Genomic DNA, 14,969 nt, shown 5'->3' on the forward strand with positions numbered 1-14,969 from the left:
TTATTTTCAAAGATCAAAAGTAAACAAGTCTTAATAACTTAATCTTCCCCTGAACTTTCAATATAAAAGGCTATACAGTGCAGCTAATTGATACTTATCTGTCAAACAAATCCAAAACAGTATCTGTATCAGAAAGCAAAAGACTGAACTCTTGCAAGACTGATTTCGCTGAGATTCTTATCTGAAATTCATTCATCAACAAATAAATATAATGTAATTGACTGTTTTGGGGACACCAAGAGTTTAAGCTGCTCAATTTTTAATGAAACAAACAACAAAACAAATGACACACTACAATACAAGTACCTCTGCCAAAAAAGAATCGGGAAAGAAGTCATGACTCATTTTCTGCAAAAAAGCTGTATATGTTGGCAGAAATGGCGATTGTGCTTGTTATTACAGCCAGAGTTATCATGACTGCTGCCAAAATCCTATCCCTCGTCGTTGATATGCCATGAGCATCCCTGTAAAGGAAAAGAAACAAAAAACAGACTATGAAGAGAACTGTATGTGTAACTATAGATTGGATGATTTCAAGTGCTCAGATAGCAAGAATACCTGAGAACAATAGCGCCAGGGAAGATGAAGGCGAGGCAGATTACAGAGGTTGATCCCACGAATTGGAAGAAGTACCATATGTTAGGGATGGCTATTGCTGCCAAGTAACTGAAGGCTAGCAGGACAAGAGTGAGGGACACAAATCTGGTGTTATCTTTGGCCAGAAGAGTTTTATTTGGAAAAAGGAATTCATCAATGTTGGACCTCAATGAGAAGTTCAAAAGGGGAAACACCAGCATGAGGTGAAATGCATAGCTCAATCGAACTATGTCATTGAGTAAATAGCCGACTGCTGAACCAGAATTTTGATCAAAATTGACAAGTATGTCCGGCATGATTGAATCACCAAATAGAAGGTATCCAAAGACCCCAGTGGTGAAGTATATGGCAGCACATAGAACCAATGAAATTCGGACTGCTGATATCATATCAGAAGGTTTGTCCATCTCAAAGCCAATTGGATGAACTGCGAACATTCATTAAAAGAATGAATGAGAATGTTTGGAACAAGAATTGACTTAGTTTTTAGCAAATGTGTCACAATATTAACTCCCATAAAAGTATACAACTACTTATAAGAAGGCCAAAGTGCACTCACCATTGAAATGGAATGTGAAAGCTGTTACAATTACTGGGACAGCAGTGAAGAGGTCAAAGAAGGAAGTTTTGTTGTCCAATTCGGGCAGCAGTCTCGGGCTCTTCGTTTTCCCTTCCAAGAGTGCCAAAATTGCCATCACTGAACTTATGGCAACAAACAGCACAGCAAGAAAAACTGATATTGCAGAACTGTACCTCAATGATTCTGCAAATTAAGTCCAATTTGTCAAGGTATGCTTTATTTGGCTGGTAGAAAGAGTACAAGAGATAATATGTCTTTTGGAGCATACTGACCTACGCGCCTGAACAAAACCAATGGAAGCAGAATGAAGACAAGGGTGACGAGGAGAGCGAAAGCACGCGAGTTCCACCAGTGAATGCCAAACCATTGTTGCAAAACACCCAAGTGAACTGATCCTTCTGGTTGGTTTCCCGATAGAACATCCCCTGACAGAAAAATGTTGTCAAGATCAGAAAAATGAGGAAAGCCAAGCATCATGCGGAAAGCATGGAGCTAGTCTCTATCAAGGAGAGGGGATCTTCCAGTGTTCCTGCTAACGATGATGAGAGTTCATAGTTCATTGGAAACCTAATCATATAAGTTACAACTGTTCTATATCAGTCAAGATTATCACCAAAACAAAATCCAGGACGTACCTATAATAATCAAATAAATGATCAAGCATCCAAGATTGGTCATCATGACACATATTTGCACCAGGACCGATCCCACCCTCCCAAATGACTCCCTCATGACACCAGCATACGTAGTCGAGTCCCCGGCATGTGTGTACCTCATCAAAAATTCAACTGAGATATCTGCCAGCCAAGCTATAACCACAATCAATAGAAATGCTGGAACCACACCTAACACCTTGAGTGTTGCCGGGATTGACATAATTCCGGCACCAATAATGCTGGTGGACACGTTAAACACAGCACCAGGCACAGATGCATGCTTTGCTGGCTGCTTACTCTCCGGAAGCAGCGGTACATTTACTCCGGACACGGGCGACATATTAGACGATGAGACTTTTCCGGATAGAGGAAGTATTATAATCTGTTGTCTTGTTGTTAATAATTACACATCGGATTTGTCTATATACATATGATGGGGTCCGTGGTAGGTTAGTCCAAATGACAAAAATGTCATCAGGTGACAGTCCATGTGATTAATTCAGGACAATCTAATGAAGGGTAAGTATGGAATTAGATTACTCATCAGATTATGGAGAATTCTGCTGAGATTAGAGGACAGGTTGGAGTGGGGTGAAGCTGTCGTGCGAAACTGATGAATGTACATAGACAGAAGATGCGTTGAACGTACAGGAAAATGTATGTGGACGCAAAAGCAGGAGATGGGATGTGATGTGGTCCCCTGGGAAGCCAAAATGCTACTGGTTGAGGACCAAGGTCTTATCTGGCTGGCTATGTGGCTCCGCCAATCAACAGGCTTGTTAATTCTAAAAAACTCAGCAAAATTGTCTGAAACATGTCAATTCATCTGATTAATTCACCTTAACTACTCCAAGCTCATCAACATAACATTAAGTTAGTGTGGCATATTATATGGATTTGTGGACACTGACAATTTTTCAAGCAAGCTGAAACTGATATTACTTTTGACTAAAATAGAAATCTGTGCAGAAAGATACATTTATTGTCACATGGAGATGAAATGCAAGTGGGTGGGATTTCTAATGGTTTGGCTTTTGCATGAGTAAAATGTGCCGTTTCATAGAGGTTGAAGATCGGAACATCTAGCAGCCCACTAGGAAAAGGGTTTTCATCTTTAATTCTTTGGAGTCATTCAAGCAATCATCACTCTAAACAACAACAAAAAGTACAGATTGTTCATCTGGTTTTTTTCTTGTTATTTATACTTTTTTTTAACTTCTTTTATTGATCTAGGGCAACCTTTATGAATTTCAGTAATATTGGTTTTTGTAAATTAGTGGGAAACCTACTTTCAATAGGAAAATAAACTTATAAAGTTCTCCTTTAGGGATATATAATTAGAAATAGTAACAGTCAATTCAATTATGGGGGTTGTGATTAATCATGAGTTCATCATCTTTTTCCCTATTCCCCTCCTTTGTAACTGCATTTTTAGCCTTAAGAGAAAGGAAAAACATTCAGTAAATCTGTGGTGGGTGAGCCTGTGTTTTATTCAGAAGGAAGAAGGAATATCTAAATGTCCAAAGATGTATAATTGGCATCATCAACTGATCAAAGACATTGATATCTTTTCTTATTTTATGCTGCAATCAAATCAGGAAGAGATCATGGTGTGAGCTGGCCAAGTATGATATCCATTTCCCCAAAAGATATTCTGCTTCTCTGGCCTTTACTTCCCCTTCAATTCTGTAACATTGCAGATCTGCTCTCAATGCAACAACTATTTATGATTTTGTTTTCTGTTTTAACTACTCCACAAGTTGGTCGTAATGGCTATCATGCTTGTCACAATAGCCAGGATGATCACCAAAATTGCCATGATCTTATCTTTTCTTGTCGATATGCCATGAACATCCCTGTCAAGATATTGATTTTTTTTAGTTTAGTGTTGACTTTATTGAAGAAGCTAGTAATTTGCAGTTATTCAAAATGATTTGAAAATGATACCTGAGAACTATGGCTCCTGGAAAAATGAATGAGAGGGAAACAACGGTTGTTGATCCTAAGAACTGAAAGAAGTACCAAATATTTGGTATGGCTATGGCGAATATGTATGTAACAGCAAGCAATGCACAGGTGAGAATTGCGAATCTAGGGGTGTCTCTGGCCAGAACAGGCTTCTTTGCAAAGAGGAGCTCATCTATGTTAGCTCTCAGGGAGAAATTCATTACAGGAAAGACGAGCTAGGTGCATTGCATAGCTTAATCGAACAATATCATTCACTACCTGACCAACTGCAGAATCAGAATTTTGATCAAAGTTCACTAGCATATCCGCCATGATGGAGTCCCCAAAGAGCAGGTACCCAAAGAAACCGATTGAGAAGTAAATAGCTATGCAGACTGCTAAAGAAATCCTGACAGCAGAGCTCATATCAGAAGGTCTACCAAGTTCTCCTCTTATTGGATGAACTGCATTCATTCATCCAAAGTCTTTCCATCAGGACACAAGGCAATTCAACTAATTCTCAAATGTATCTAGCATTTTATTTTAATTCTTAGCCAAAACTCTTAACATTTTCAAGATTTTAAGTTCCAACTTCCAGGATTTTGATTCCATGCTACATAGCATATCAGTGCATAGTAAAATAGAGTTGCAATGCTGGTTGCTGAAGCTAGCCAGTTAGCAAATGAGCATGCTTTTGTGAAAAGAAAATTGAGAATTGCAGTTCTAAGAGAGAGTGTATTTACTGTTGACATGGAATCCGAACCCGGTTACAAGGACTGGAACAGTTGTGAACAGATCAAAGATGGACACTTGATTGGCAAAGTCCGGTAGCAATCTCAATTTTTGAGTTTTTCCTTTCCACAGCGCGTAAATTGCCATCGCTGAGCTTATAGCTATAAACAGTACAGCAAGGAGAATGGATATCGCTGAAGTGTGCCTCAATGATTCTGTCATAAAAGTGAAAAAAATGAAGGGAAAAGAGAAAGGAAATGGATGCCAATTGTATAAAAAATCCAGGAAAATCTGCTGACTGACTCATATGTGGCAACAAGACCAATGGAAGCACAACAAAGAGCACAACAAACAGTATCACATAAGCTCGGGAGTTCCACCATTGGATGCCAAACCATTCCTGTAAAAGGCCCAGGTGCAAGGTTCCTCCAGTCTGAATGCCACAGAGGACATCCCCTAGGAGAAAAGTACAGCATCTGATTGCATCAGTTTTCAATTTTCATTGCTTTATCAGCCATTGAATAGATTCATCATAATGAAAAAAATTGAATAACAGGTGAAAATTTGCTTCAAATAACTGAAGAAAACAAATAACCAGATGCCCAGAAAAGGGAAAAGAAGAAGCTACCAGAATCTAGAAAACCAGGAAAACTAGAGGCCAAGAAAATCCCAACAAAATAAAAGGCTTACCAATGATAATCAGATAGATGATGAGACAACCAAGGTTAGTGACCATAACACAGATTTGCACTGAAAGGGATCCGAATGACCCAAAGGACTCTGCCATTAAGCCAGCATAGGTAGTCGCTTTGCCAGATTGAGTATACCTCAGCAAGAACTCGACTGTGACCTCAACCAAGAATGCAATCATGAAGATAACAACAAAGCCCGGAATGATTCCTAGGACCTTAACAGAGGCTGGAATCGACATGATTCCAGCTCCGACCATGGTTGTGCAGATGTTAAAAACTGCACCAGAAACTGATGCACCCCTTGAAGATTGACATTCCAAAGAATCGACATCTGGTAGAAGTGGAATGAGCTCACTGGCTCCAGTTTCAGTTTGCTTCATGCTGTATTTTGGAGGGCTAGTTAGTTTTCTGAATAGTTTCTTTGTTCCTTGCAGAACTGCTATAGGTGAAATTGCATTTGAATCATGCACTTCATGTTTTCATTATTTCATAAACATTAGAAGGAAAATAGGAATACTGAATAATTCTCGGAAGCAATAAAATAATGAATAAATCTGGTTCGTCAGGTTCTGAAAGGATAAGATTTGCTGACCAGAAATCAGCTAGTGCCATTTTCCATTTCAAGTGCTTTTTTAGAGCTAATATTTTTTATTCATGAAGTAGGAGGAAAAAGGAAATTATGTTTCCACTATGGACATCTCCAAGATTTTTTTTCTTTCTACTGTGAATTGTTGATTTTGTGGACTTTATTACATATCTTGTTCATCTCCTGCAATGGCTTGAACCTGTTCAATATCCAAAATAACATTGCTGGCTTTGTTATCTGCTGATTGTAATCAGTTATCTCCCACTTGAATGATCTTTACTTCTTAATTTATTTGGACAAGTAAATGAAGTTGGCAACACCCTTTGCCTTGCCAACCACCGTTGAATCTTCCTTTCCCCAAATTTCAAGGGGTTGTTCGAAATTTGTCCACCTGACAAGGTCTACCACAGCCACAGGACAACTTGACTCTAAAATTTAATGTCGATTAGATTAGTCAATTAACTGGTTCCAAGAAGGAAAAAAGGTGATGTGTAAACAATTTTACTAACAATCTAACATCTAAATTTATGTTAATTGCAACTTGATTTGAACTATAATGGTTAGAACCCAAATCTGATATAAGCAAATAAATGCAAACAAGTTTGTTCTTTGGTACAAAATGAAAGCAAATTTGATTCAATCAACCTGAATTTCAACTTTTTTCCATCCATTTTTCATAAAGAGGACTAATACCTAAACCAAATGTACATGAAAGTGGAAATGATTATGGTAAGATTTGACTAAGCTCTACCCAAAGTACTAAATTGTTCAAAGCTCTCCCCTTTGAAACGGTAAAAATCACGGTGCAATGTAAATGGAAAGTTCTTACCCTACATGATCCAACACTCTAAACGACTTCGTTTCAACTTTTATTAACTTTTCTCCTCCCAATTCAAGGCCACTTGTTCACAAAGCAAGGGATACGGAATGACTTTTGGATTGATGCAGAAGCTGTTCACTGTAAGTTGTGTCATGTTTGAAAGTACATCTGTACATCATGTTGCTGCTGCTAAAGCAAAAGGGAATGTTTTGACCTTTTTAAGGGCGATTTCAAAAAATATCAGAAACAAACAGGGTGTCTCATGAATTCCTTTTTCAGTTTTCCATATGCAAGCCTAAGTATCAGCTTGTAGTTTTCTTCTGGATCAGGTCAGTTTCCAGATACGTTAACGTTTGACTTCATGTTTTCTGTTTCCCTTTCTTTTGGTTGGGTAATTTTTGTTCTTTTTTTTTTCTGTTTATTTATGCTATTTTCCCATTAAATGAAAGAAACTGTACAAATTCCTGGGTGTTTTTCTTTCACCTGGTAACCCTTCTGATGATAAAGAACAAATTTTGATGCAAAAATAGATACTGTGCAAGTTAAAGATCTGAGATTTAGGTTGTAGGGTAGATTTTATGATTTGGGTCAATTCCGTTTATCAAAATATTTTTACTTTTGGTGATTTTTGATCTTTGCATAACTTCCTGGTACTCATAGAAGTCTTTTGTTTTAGTTGCTTTAGCTTTGCAGATTCCTTGCTTCCCTCCTTTTTTGCTACAATATTGGTAGTGACTGCAAAATCTTAGATCGTCTGTCATCTGGTTTTCTGTTTTAGAATTACACTGTAAGAGTTCGTGCATAGGAGCTTCTCTCTGTGAAGCACAGTGCTGGGATTGATTGAGAGTTCAAATTGGATATTAGAATGGCTTCAAGTGATAATGGGAATCAAAAAGAGCAAGGTGAGGAATCCTATGTCACTAATACAAATGGACAAGTTCCTCTTCACATTTCAACATCACAAAGGATGCTTCTAAACGATGAAAACACTCAAAGAAGGTCCCTTAGAAGCTTTATGTCTCCAGCAAATAGAATAAAGTTTTTCAAATTTGGTTCTGCATCTGCCAAATTCAAGCGTATAGCTGAAGAGAGAGATGAGGTTTCTCGGTTGGTGGCTTCCTCAAGTGGTCATCGTTTTCGAGAACGCCTGACCGGGGTTTTTGCAAAAAAAATTGATTGGGTTTCTCTCATGAAAATGTCTAAGCAATGGATTAAGGATCCAATGAATATGGCCCTCTTTGTATGGATTATGTGTGTTGCTATCTCGGGTGCTATTCTGTTCCTTGTCATGACTGGAATGTTGAATGCAGTGCTTCCTAAGAAGTCCCAGAGAGATGCATGGTTTGAAGTCAACAATCAAATTCTCAATGCGCTATTTACTCTTATGTGTCTATACCAACACCCTAAACGATTTTACCATCTTGTACTTCTTTGTAGATGGAAACCAGAAGACATTTCCCGACTCAGAAAGATATACTGTAAGAATGGGACCTATAAGCCCCATGAGTGGGCACACATGATGGTGGTTATTGTGCTACTCCATATTAACTGTTTTGCTCAGTATGCCCTTTGTGGTCTGAACTTAGGATACAGAAGATCTGAGCGACCTGCCATTGGAGTTGGAATATGTGTATCAGTTGCAATAGCTGCACCAGCAATGGCTGGTGTTTACACCATTGTTAGCCCTCTTGGGAAGGATTATGATTCTGAAATTGATGAGGAAGCACAGAGGCAGATTGACACCGGTGAAAGTGAGAGGCCAGAGCAGTTAAGGCGACAATCATTGGAGAAGAGATATTCATTTGCATCTGGAGGTGAAGAGAGAATTGTTGAGAGTAGACCACTCTGGAGTGGAGGGATATTTGACTTTTGGGATGATATTTCTCTGGCATATCTTTCTCTTTTTTGTAGCTTTTGTGTCTTTGGGTGGAACATGGAGAGACTTGGGTTTGGGAACATGTATGTACATATTGCAACTTTTCTCCTGTTTTGTATGGCTCCATTCTGGATTTTCAACCTGGCTGCTGTGAATATTGATAATGAGACTGTCAGAGAGGCTCTTAGTGTTACCGGAATTGTTCTTTGTATGTTTGGTTTGCTATATGGTGGCTTCTGGAGGATTCAAATGAGAAAGAGATTCAATTTGCCAGCTTATGACTTCTGTTGTGGTCAACCAGCAGTTAGTGATTGCACACTGTGGCTATTCTGTTGTTGGTGTGCTCTTGCTCAGGAAGCACGCACTGGGAATTCTTATGATATTGTAGAAGATAAGTTTATGAAAAAGCAAATGGACAATGGTAACCAGCAGCTGATATCACCTTTACCTCGTGAAGATGGGATCGGGCAATTTAGTCCATGGCCTAGTTCTTCACCTGGATACAATTCTAGCCCATCCACGAGATTTGCAGCCAATTCTTCAAGTTCTAGAATAGTTTCAAAGGAATATTATAGTCCAGACCGGCAGCTCTCTGTGGTGAAAGAAGAGTCGTCTTTAAGTGGTAAAGATGAAACTATGATTCCACCCACTCCATCATTGGTACAAAGAGAGGCAACATAATTGGCAAAAATTTTCAAGCACCATTGTCGTTGTATGATGAATTGAACACAGATGTTTTTGAGAGCATTGAAAATGTATTATATAATTTCACAGTTTCTCGTACCTTCTCATTTCTTTTCCTCTTTGTATGAACATAATTTACGATCGGGAGAATGACACTGTTATTCTGGAGCTATCTCTTTCTTCGCAGCACTAGTTTTCAAATGATATTGCAATTTCTGTTCATAATTCAGATTGTAACTTAATCTCTATCCTGAGCCTTAGCTTTATGAAGCAATCTATCTTAAAGGACAGTGTTCAAATTCTATGAAACTTTATATAGATCTGTGCATCTTACTGTTCTTTTTCTTTTTAATTATTCGTCATCATATTGTTCTGTTCAGTACCACCCTTTTAGTTGGTAAAAATTGTCCATGATGAGTTCCCAAATGAAACTCAAGTTGAGTGGCCTAGAGAAATGTCTGATGATTTTGATGATCCTTTGCTATCTTCAGACACAGAATATGCAAAACATTTTCTTTGAAGTATTAACACACAACAGGAAGAAGTTAGGAATATGACTGAAAAAGCTATCTAGTCTTAATTTTCATTATCTGAACCTGATTGTTGTTAGGAGGAAAAGATGGTTGAATGTGATGCCCATGGAAACATGGTAGGACTTTGCTGTTTCTGTGGTTTAGTTCCATATTGTATGCTAATTGTTCTTTGCATTTGATCTGACCAAATGACCCTACATGAAGCTAAACAGAAAAGGATTTGAGTAGCTGACTTCAAATTCTTGGGACAAACACCTTGACCTTACAGATTAATTGATTTTAACAGGGAAAAATAGGAAATTTGTGCAAACCTGCTACTTGAGTTCCACCTCAATATTCTGTCCAAAAATGAAAGAACCTTCTGCAATACAATATTAAATATGAAGGGGTGTTGAATTGATATCGAAAATAAATATTGCAGGCTTTGTTCTATGGTGATTGTCACGAGTCATCTCCCAATCGGACAAGTAGTTGAAGTTGGCAGCAACCTTTGCCCTGCCATCCGCCATTAAATCTTCCTTTCCCCAAATTTGAAGGCGTTGTTGGAAAAACATTGCAGCTACTATCCAAGGCCTCCATGGTCTAACAGGGCAGAATGCACCTTTTTTGTTTTTTTGGTAGAAATCTGACATTTAAAAAGAATTACAAACTCCCCCACTTAAAAAGAATTTGATCCCAAAATTCGAATTCCATTAGCTTCAAGTATTGCCCAACTTTTAAGCAAAGATTACATACGTTCCTCGTCTAATAGAATTTGCATCCGTAATCTAAAAATATTCCATCAAAACTTCACATGATCTTACATCCAGTAACCAATTCAACATAATTATAAAATATATAGCCAACTAATTAGACATTCCAAAACTTGAAATCTTAATTCTTGTCCAAAGCAAGATGCAATTACAAAAGTACAAAACTTTTTTAAAACTCCTTAAACTCCAAATATGCAAATTCGAAAATCTCAATCTTGTCTTGACAACATAACTTTAATGCAATTCCACTTTATACAATCAATCTTCCTTACTAACGGGATCAGCACAACAAAACGCCATAATTTTCATAACTTATTTTCGTTCTCCAAATAACTTTAGTATCAAAATCAATAATCATACACCATTAATACACCAATTACCCAATCAATATCCATTTGTTTTATAGACCCATCACTTGCTAAGTTATTAATAATCCTTGTCTTAACCAAATCATACTTTCATTGCGCACTTTGATATTTCATTCAATAAAACCTTAGAATAGCATATACACCTTCATAACATTATCTTACACAACTATAGTCACAAGTCCAAGAACCTCTTCATAAAGGAATTCTCAATTCACATCAAGTACTTAGAACCACATACTACCTCAAATTTGAATAATAACATTAAGAAATCCTCTAATAACCTCAAATATATCACATACTAATTTTAATTTTTTTTAATTAGCGGTCATAGTACTTTTCAACTATATTACCATCATTAAATTGTGATAAAATCATGCCAACGTAATACATAACATCCATAATTTTTTTTTCATCAGAATACTCCTCGTTATGAAATTACAACAAAATCAAACTAATGCAATAGATCATATCAATATGTTTACACCATAAATTTCAAATATTAATCCTTCACTATCCAAATCATCTCCAAAATTCAAATATTATTTTTTTCCAATTTCATAGACTGACTATCATATAACTACTGAACACTCCACAAAGCTTACAAGTATCAAACTATCCAAACTTTTCTTATATCAAATATACCATTATCAACTCCCAAAATCAAAATCCAAAAGTCTATGTACTCAATTTATGTATCATAAGAAAAATTCTTATATATAGATTTTTAACCACTATTAACTCCAACTAACTAAATTCATGTCAAAAGCAAACTTAGCCACCAATCAAAAGCATCACCTAATCTCACAAGTTTTCTTATATTCTTTAAAATTGAGATCATATTCAAGATTTCAATATAAAATATATATAATTATTAATTGGTCTTACCACAATACGAAATCATATTCAATGCATTTATAACACATCAGGCTTTCTTAACAACACATATTTCAGTAGTTCAAAACACCCAATCAAAAATCAACTTCTATAATACAAACTGTCCATGATCATGATAAATGATGTTCTCCAATAAACATAATTTACATGAATCTCATATTGTACTTCAAGTTGCACTACAATCACAATTCACAAATTAATCACATTAACCACTAACAAATTCTAGTACTCCAAAAGAGATCTAATGATCGAACCCCAAATTTTACACCATATCGATTCTTAATATCAAGCTTATATACTTTTCAATTGAACAAATCATGACATAGAGCAAATATCCTCTTTTAATCATCACAATTTCACTTCTTTACAAGTACAAGATTGGAAACAAAATTCACTAAGGCAATTCACGACATTGATACCAATAAATATCTCAAGATTTTAAAATATTGTCACATCAGCTTGATATTTCATATTTAAAATCCAATGAAGTACACATTAAATCATGATCAAAGATTCACTTAACATCCATCAGAATACTCCAAAAATCTCAATAGGTCAAAAATCTAATTTCTATTCTATAATGCCTCCAAACATCAATTTTTTTTTCTTCACAATAACCTTGAGCTTAAAATATCTAACGATTCACACTAAAATCACTTCAAATTATAGACATTGCATAACTGTTTATCGATTTAACCAATCTTTTTCCTCACCACCGATTTCTTTATCCTCACCATAGATTTCCAAAATCATTTATCTTATCAAAGTTCATACTAAAATCACTTCAACCTATACATTTAGCATTACTGTTCAACAATCAATCAATCTTTTCTTTACCACTAATCTCTTTTTCCTCACTACTTATTTCTAAAGCCATTGTCTACGCATCAATTAAACTAAAGACTCCAAATCCATAGAATCATTAACCTGACTTTGTTACCGCTAAATCTGTCTGCCTTGAACCCAAGGTTTTGAGACCTAACAAACGCCACATACTTATGAGACAAATTCCATAAGCATGTAAGGCAATAATATCATAGTAACCTAAATGTAATAACTTTAAAGCCTCTGCAAATTTTACACTTTACAAAATCTTAAATCTCCAAATAATACAATATATATAATCCTTCGAAAGATACAATTTTCTCATCTAGCTATCATCTCTTTATAAACTAAAATCCAAATACTTACATCAAAACTTATAAATGTCAAAGGACATGTACTCATCCTGCTAACAAAAGCTATTCCCTAACAAGTCTAATCCCCAAACATGAAAATGTGTTGAAATCTGTAAAAATGATAAAGATTATAGGGATAAGTACAATCACTCAGTTAATAATTGACATCTCTTCAGCTGGGTTAAGCCTACTCAAAATATTTAGACCAAACTTACTAATACACATATAGGTATCAAAAAAGAATTTTGGGTAATCACATTCAAGAACATATGTTTCAAATTTTCATTTTCAAATTACAGAAGTCAATATAATTTCGCTTCAGAAAATAAAGTTAACAAATTTTGAAACTTTCAAATAACAGAACAATATATAATTTCACGTTGATTTCAAAATTTTAATTGTCTCATGTAACATGCTATGACCATACTTAACCCCAGTAGCATAGATTAGAAATGAAACTACAATTAACCTCGATGATATGGGTAAGAATCAAAATCACAATTGATCCCAATGACAAGGGTCAGAAGTATATTAGAAGCAACCATTAGTTGCACTAAACATATATTACAAATACTACTATTCTGTAATCGATGGTGCGGTTGAGAGATCGATCTCTAATCATATAATACATGTCGACATAGTCAACATTTAACCTCCATTTGCAGAGTCAAAGCACAACCATACTAAGATGCAAAACAAAACATATTTTTATATTACCCAATTTTCATGAAACAATATATCCACTTTCTCAAAACAAATCTCATGCATATCAAAAGCATGTTCATTTTAGACTAAATATTTTATGTTTGTATTCACAAAAACATAAAAATCACAGTCTAAAAACAAAATTGAAATGATATTTCAAAAATCAACATGGAGACCATATTTATTTATATATATTAACATGCTCACCCGATTTAACAAACCATAAGACAAAATATCAAAATTTGTTATCTATCGATGGGGGGAGTCTGATCTTCAATCGCGGTAACTCTACATTCTGCTAATGTTTTGAGTCGTTTCTTTTAAGGCTTTTGTAGTATGAAATGTGCAGTTTAATTTGGTGTCAATGACTCGGTTAGGGGCATTCTGTGTTAAGAGAATCGAAGTCTCAAAGTCTGCTCATTGTATATGAAAATCCAGAAATCTAGGTATTTTAGTGATGATTTTGTAATTTTTGGCTTCTGAACATTGCGTTTCCAACAATATTTATTTCTAAAACGAATTTGGGTTTTAAAATATGTTATGTAAGGTTCAATTTAATACTTATTACACCTTGCGTTTCAACTTAGGTTGTAAGCTGTAAGTGCTTGAAATAAACCAAATGGTCATGAAAATATGTAGTTTCAGAATTTATGAAAATTTATTTTTAATTATTTTGAAATAATTCTTGACCTATATTCAACTTATTTTGATAGAAACTTAAAAAATTTAAGCTATTTGAATTTTAGTTAATTTTTTTATGAATAAATATTTATTTGAAAATTATTTTTAAATTGATAGATTTCGAAAAATTCGTTAACAATATTCAAGAGTCAAATTTTAATTGCCATTTGAAGTTTTTCCATCAAACTTTATATTTGTTACTGATTTTGTATTTTAAGCTATGAGTTTCTAAGTTTTGAATGTTTTATATATTTATAGATTATTAAAGAAAATCGAATTTAATTTTGAATCAAAATTAGTTTGGTTAGCTAAAGAAGTGCTACACCATAATTGCCTTAGAATGACCAACCGGAAGTCATGATTCGTTTTGATAAGTTAGAAGTATTGGTTTCTAATTTTGAGTATTTTGAATTAATAGGCTTCAAAAGGATTCGAATTCTTTGTGCTTTGGTTTTGGTTTTAGGGAATCAGGTAAGTGACTGATATTCTTTCGATGTTTTCATACCCTAAAATTAGCCTCAATATGATTTTTGTACTTGTATATGATATTTTGTCATATTGTTTGTGTTAGTTAAAATTCTACTACCCAAGTATATGTATCAAATTGATAATATATAAGCAAGTAGAGTATCAATCCCACAGAAAATTGATCTAAAATTTTACTAAGTAAAAAAAATTAGAAACAATT

General features: G+C 35.1%; 2 protein-coding genes and 1 pseudogene across 5 annotated transcripts; 1 reads left to right on the forward strand and 2 right to left on the reverse strand.

Annotated features, from left to right (window-relative positions):
* Window positions 1–163: 163 nt before the first annotated feature.
* On the reverse strand, window positions 164–2,241 carry LOC18585767 (amino acid transporter AVT6C-like). Its single transcript, XM_007008762.3, has 5 exons — window positions 1,813–2,241; window positions 1,450–1,602; window positions 1,157–1,360; window positions 559–1,024; window positions 164–464 (listed from the first exon to the last, which is right to left on the reverse strand). The coding sequence occupies exons 1-5, from the start codon at window positions 2,171–2,173 to the stop codon at window positions 335–337; spliced, it is 1,314 nt and encodes a 437-aa protein (XP_007008824.3). The 5' UTR covers window positions 2,174–2,241; the 3' UTR covers window positions 164–334.
* Window positions 2,242–3,517: 1,276 nt separating this feature from the next.
* On the reverse strand, window positions 3,518–5,833 carry LOC18585768 (amino acid transporter AVT6C-like; annotated as a pseudogene). The gene is made up of 5 exons (XR_016023245.1): window positions 5,203–5,833; window positions 4,816–4,968; window positions 4,524–4,727; window positions 3,781–4,244; window positions 3,518–3,689 (listed from the first exon to the last, which is right to left on the reverse strand). The product of XR_016023245.1 is annotated as an amino acid transporter AVT6C-like (transcript).
* An 868-nt stretch (window positions 5,834–6,701) lies between these two features.
* Window positions 6,702–9,498, forward strand: LOC18585769 (uncharacterized). 3 transcript variants are annotated; one of them, XM_007008766.3, is made up of 2 exons: window positions 6,702–6,939; window positions 7,287–9,498. In XM_007008766.3, the coding sequence occupies exon 2, from the start codon at window positions 7,476–7,478 to the stop codon at window positions 9,165–9,167; it is 1,692 nt and encodes a 563-aa protein (XP_007008828.3). In that variant the 5' UTR covers window positions 6,702–6,939; window positions 7,287–7,475; the 3' UTR covers window positions 9,168–9,498. The 3 variants fall into 3 exon arrangements, with proteins under 3 accessions (XP_007008828.3, XP_017984915.2, XP_088658821.1); XM_018129426.2 differs by having other exon boundaries at window positions 7,296–9,498; XM_088802695.1 differs by having other exon boundaries at window positions 7,389–9,498.
* Window positions 9,499–14,969: the final 5,471 nt, after the last annotated feature.

Source organism: Theobroma cacao, chromosome 10, assembly GCF_053813885.1.
Source record: "Theobroma cacao isolate CCN51 chromosome 10, ASM5381388v1, whole genome shotgun sequence".
NCBI lineage: Eukaryota > Viridiplantae > Streptophyta > Magnoliopsida > Malvales > Malvaceae > Theobroma > Theobroma cacao.